The sequence below is a fragment of the Myotis brandtii genome, unplaced genomic scaffold, assembly GCF_000412655.1.
Source record: "Myotis brandtii unplaced genomic scaffold, ASM41265v1 scaffold130, whole genome shotgun sequence".
Taxonomy (NCBI): domain Eukaryota; kingdom Metazoa; phylum Chordata; class Mammalia; order Chiroptera; family Vespertilionidae; genus Myotis; species Myotis brandtii.
In genome coordinates, this window is record NW_005354596.1 from 639,617 (window position 1) to 644,791 (window position 5,175).

At 56.3% G+C, this 5,175-nt stretch overlaps 2 protein-coding genes across 3 annotated transcripts in view; one reads left to right on the plus strand and one right to left on the minus strand.

Moving 5' to 3' along the window:
* The window catches only part of NCR3 (natural cytotoxicity triggering receptor 3), a 27,039-nt gene extending 23,704 nt beyond the window's left edge, over positions 1-3,335 (plus strand). Inside the window, exons 2-4 of the mRNA XM_005859881.2 lie at positions 1,225-1,424; positions 2,504-2,848; positions 2,990-3,335. Coding sequence (XP_005859943.1) covers positions 1,370-1,424; positions 2,504-2,848; positions 2,990-3,273 — 684 coding nt within the window. The 5' untranslated portion in view covers positions 1,225-1,369 and the 3' untranslated portion in view covers positions 3,274-3,335. The remainder of the gene's footprint in view (positions 1-1,224; positions 1,425-2,503; positions 2,849-2,989) is intronic.
* A 1,517-nt stretch (positions 3,336-4,852) lies between these two features.
* The window catches only part of LST1 (leukocyte specific transcript 1), a 4,644-nt gene continuing 4,321 nt past the window's right edge, over positions 4,853-5,175 (minus strand). For both annotated transcript variants that reach the window (XM_014534490.1, XM_005859882.2), the window contains exon 4: positions 4,853-5,080. In XM_014534490.1, the coding sequence (XP_014389976.1) occupies positions 4,913-5,080 (168 nt within the window). In that variant the 3' untranslated portion in view covers positions 4,853-4,912. The remainder of the gene's footprint in view (positions 5,081-5,175) is intronic.

Genomic DNA, 5,175 nt, shown 5'->3' on the forward strand with positions numbered 1-5,175 from the left:
GGCTGTGGCGGGCCGGCCTGTCGAGGCGGTTCTGAGAAGTCACGTTTGTTCGAGCTTATAGTTTGCGGGGAGCTGGCATTTGCACCCAGTCAGACTCCACGCCGGCGGGCTTAACCATGAGATTACTGCTTTTCCAAAACAACGAAAAGCTTCAGATCACCCCGGGATGGGGGGGTGGGGGGAGTGGCGCTAGCTATCTACACTGTATTGTGAACAGAGCTAGAAACACAGGCACCAAGAACAACGCATTCATCTAAAAGGGTACAGAGAGCCTGGCGGGGTGCTCAGTTGGCTGGAGCATTGTCCTGTGCACTGGTATTTCTCTCCCCCCCCCCCCCCCCCTTCCTCTCTCTCAAGTCAATAAACATATCCTCAGGTGAGGATTTTAAAAATAAAATAAATAAGATAAATACATAACATCGAAGGAGCCAGAGAGAAGTGTGTGGTGAGGCTGGCCCTGTTTCACCAGGCACATTACAGGTCACCCTGTTGTCCCCTGCTGTGCTCCTCAGGCGGCTCTGCCGTGCACGTGTGTGCCATATTCTCGTATTAACCCCTCTACAGCCATGAGCTACATGCACACGATGTGTCTCTCATTTGTGTCTGTACGAACACATTCCCTGCAATGGCCTCTGCGTTCTCAGTGGATGCTGGTTAAAGAACGAGTGCAGCAATAAAGGAGTGAATGTACCAGTGGTGGGCGGTCCACACAGAACGTGGTGGGTAAAGCGGACCCCAGCGAGCTGGACTCCTTCCATGGAGACTTGAATATGAAGGGTTCAAACTTCTCCATCAGCTGCACTCACCCCGCCAAACCTCGCAGGTCTAAGTTAAACAGGAAGCAAGCCCCGAGCAAACCTTGTCACCACCACCAATCAGCTCGCTTCTTCTAATCCCCTCAATTATAGCATCTCTAGAGCTGCCCCTGGGAGGGTCGGATTCCAGGGAAAGAAATGGATGGGTGGGCCTGGGCACTGAGGAGCCAACAGGTGGGAAAGCAGGTTCACTCTGGGCCCGGGAGGGCTCCCGGAGGTCTTCCGGGTGAAGGGCTGGTCTTCTTGAACATCGGAAGCTGGGGGAACCACATCCTGGTCTCACCCACCCACCCTGGCTTTGCAGACACCTAGGCCTCCACTCCCCCTCTAACACTTAAGCCACCTCCTGTGACCCAGATCTCACCGTCCGCAGAAGCCTCTGTCCTCAGCCATGCCTTCCATGCCCAAGGTGCCAGGAGGCGGAGGTCCCTGGCAGGTGACGTGTGAGTCCTGTGTGTCCTAGAAAGTCCACCGGCATTTGGGGACCAAGGCCTGCTCAGCGAGGTCGTTCCTCCTGGGCCAGCCTGGCTGCTCAGGTCCCCTCGTCAGCTGGAATGCCCTCCCACATGGCCCGGACGCTGCTGCTCGCCTTCATCGTACTCCATCCAGGTGACGGGCTTCCTCCCGGGACCCTGAGGGGTGTGGGCCAGGAGGAGGGGCGGGGGAGGCTCGATAGAGATGTCTGGAGAGCAGGCTTGGTGGGGGCTGATGGGAGCCCTGACGGGAGATGACACCCGGAACTCCCCGCTCGGTTCCCTCCATGCTGCCTGCTGGCACGGTCACGGTCACGGTCACGCCCAGCTTCCACCCAGAGCGCCTTTCTTCCCAGCCACCTTCCTAATAAGATAAAGTTGAAAGAACCAGCAAAATTGGCTTGAAGTGGTCACTTTCTTTAAAGGGGTCAGTTTTAATTTGATGAGTTTATATCTTGGTGTAGATATAATTAGGAGTTTGGGAGACCTAATTAAATCTAAGTTCCTAGTGGAACTGATTTTAATTCACTGAGAGACCTTCCCTGTCAGACATATTCCTGGACTCAGACCTGTAGCTTCAGATCAGCCAGACCCCCTCCAGACCCACCAAATAAAAGTCTCCGGGGTGGGGCCCAGGGACCTGTTCAACAAAGACGCTAGGTGCTATCCATGAGTTCCCAAGTTTGAGAACCACTGAAATAGAAGAATGCCTGGTAAATTTCACTAACTCAAGAATTTAATCAGGGATTTCAAGAATGGGTTTAATTCATCAATTTCAATCAGTTAAGTGAGATCTCAATCAATGACAGCCAGGTCTTCACCTGGAGATTTAAGTACTTGATGCTCTTTAACAAAACACAAAGCAGCAAGGTGGTGGCTGCGGACCCACCAGCGGGCATAGTGCCTGGAGAGATGTGATCAATGACACCAGTTAACTGGCAGCCCATTCGCCAGTGAGCTCCCGTGTCACTGTTGCAGGGGAAGCTTCAGCAAGACGCTGCTGATGAGTGCAGCTGGAACACAATGAGAGGCAGGGTGAGGGTTGGTATAGGAAAGAATTAGAAAAGGGTTTAATAAGCAGTATTAACTATTAGATTGGTAAGGGGTTAACGAGGCACCCACAAGCTGGGACAGTCCACGGTGAGCTCTCTTGTCTTTTCTCCTCGGGTGGGTTATCGGGGGAGGCGTTTACCTGGGTCTTCTCTCTGCCCCTAGGATCCTGTGCTCTCTGGGTGTCCCAGCCCCCTGAGGTTCATGCCCAGGAGGGTGCCGCTGCCCTCGTGCCCTGCTCCTTCAATGCCAGCCAAGGGACACTGGCCATTGGCTCTGTCACATGGTATCGGGACATGGTGGCCCCGGGGAAGGAAGTGAGGAATGGGACCCCAGAGTTCAGGGGCCGCCTGGCCCCTCTTGCCTCTTCCCGCTTCCTCTGTGACCACCAGGCGGAGCTGCACATCTGGGATACCCGAGGCCCAGACGCCGGCGTCTACGTGTGCCAGGTGGAGGTGCTGGGCCTGGGTGTCGGGACAGGGAACGGGACTCTGCTGGTGGTGGAGAAAGGTGAGGCCCCCCCCTTGGCTGGAGGCTCCACTCTCCCTGAAGTTGAGAGTCCTTCCCCGAGGCGCCCGCTGCTGTCCCTCCCGCGGCACACACCTCTTCCCCAGTCCCCTGACCAAGCCCTTCTCCACCACCCACATGCAGGACCTCCTGGGCCAGGGCCCCTCGCGGCCCTCCTCCTTCGGGCTGGATTCTATGCCTTCAGCTTTCTCTCCGTGGCCATGGGCAGCACCATCTATTACCAAGGCAAGTGTGCGTCGTGGAGCCATGACAATGGCCTAAGAGAAGGTGGAGCAGCGAGCGTGCTGGAGGGGGGAGACAGAGGCCAAGGCGAGAGGAGCCTCGCAGCACCAGGGACTCGGCCACCTCCCTGCCAGGCCACTGCCACCTGGGGACACTGCCGCCTCTTGGATGCCTCTGATGAGTGATTCCAGACCCCAGTGACCCCAGCACTCTTCAGGAGACCCCAATAAATCGGCCCCACCACGAACTTCCAGTGAGCCTCTGTGTTTCCTTCCCGTCCCCCAACACCACAGTGTGCCCCTCTCCGGGTTCTCCCTTCTGCTACGCCTGGCCTAGGAATGTCCAAGGAGGGAGCTTCCCAGCAATTGTGCCTGGAGGACCCCCCTCCCCCCAGCCTGGGGCTCAACAGGAAGTGACCCAGCTCTCCCAGCCCAGGAGGCGGAGAAATGAGGGATATCAAATCTGATTGGTCCAATTGTCAACTGCCCACAGACAAAGACAATAGTCTCCCCCCATGGGGGGTATCTTCCAAGACTCCTCATGGATGCCTGAGACCATGGACGGAGCTGAGCCCTCTATATACTGTGGTTTTTTCCTGTACATACATGCCTATGATGAAGTTTAATTTATAAATTAGGCATGGTAAGAGATTAACAACGATGATAAAATAGGACCATTATAACAATATCCTATATAATAAAAGCCTAATATGCAAATTGTCCCCTTGACCGGGAGTTGGACCAGGAGTTCTACTGCTTGCTATGACATGTGCTGACCACCAGGGAATGGCGTGGAACATGGCGGGCAGCGGGCGGCAGCGGAGGTGCTGCTGGCCCCAATGAGCCCAGACAACAGTGGGATGCAGCAGGATGGTGGAGCAGGTGAGCGGGTGGCGCCAGGCCAAGGTGGGTGTGAGTGGGGCCCCATCGCCCTGTAGATGGCGACCAGCGGCTGTGGTGGTGAGGCCGCTGCCTGGCTCCCAAGTGCTGAGAGAGTCGGGCGGGGGTCCGATGACTCAGGCAGAGGGGGGTGCTCGGGGCCCTGGGGGCTCAGGTGCTGCCCAGGGCCCAGAGGTCAGCTGGGACCTGCCCTTCCACACCAGACACTCAGGCTTCGATTGCCAGCCAGGCCTAGGGACCACACCTGAGCACGAATTTCATGCACCAAGTCTCTAGTACTATAATATAAATGATGTGACTGTGGTTTCTCTCTCTCTCAAGATATCTTATTTTCCTATACTCACCCTGCTTCCTGTGACATGAAAGGATACAGTGCCTGCCTGTGAGGTGAATGACATGGGCACTGGCCTGCCATAGGGTGACGTGAACACAAGCGCAGTGACACCTCGACTGCCGACCTTGCAACCTGGCTGGCTACTAAGTGATTAGGCCAGTAGCATATCCAGGGTGGGTTCGCTGGACAAAGAGAAGCCAGGCCCCGGGCAGGATGGAGCGGGATAGAGATTTCATCACGCTGCTCAGAATGGTGCGCAATTTAAAACTTAGGAATTGTTTATTTCTGGAATTTTCCGTTTACTATTTTCTGACTAGGGGTAACTGGACCAGTGTTTCCACTGTTTCAAAGTGAAACCGTGGGTGAGGGGGGACTACTGTATTCTTTTCGAGCCTTCAGGGGAGCTTGGGTCCCTAGACACCCTTCTTTAGCCAAGAAATCACTACTTGACCCCAGAGTGGGTGGGAAGGGATTTGGTGGTGGCAGTGCTGAGGGGCTTGAGATGGATTGAGAACTCTGAGACACAGGAAGTTTGAGACCAAGGTGTTTACTGGGTGAGCCACAGGATGCACTAGGGCTGGGGGCAGGTGCTCAGGTGGGCTTCTTGTCAGCAACGCAGGTGTAGTCGGTGCCGGGGTCCTGCAAGGAGTCTTCCCTTTCCTGGTGGCCATGGCCAGGCGGCTCCCTGCAGGGCAGCCGCTGCAGAGATGCGTAGTGGAGCTCCTGCTCCTGCTCCTGCTCGGGGAGCTGGGCCTGGGCCTGGGCCGGGCGGGCACACAGGCTGGCAGGGGTCACAGGGCCTCTCCCATCCTTCCCTCTGAGCCCCCGCCCCGCCCCACCCCACCCCACCCCAC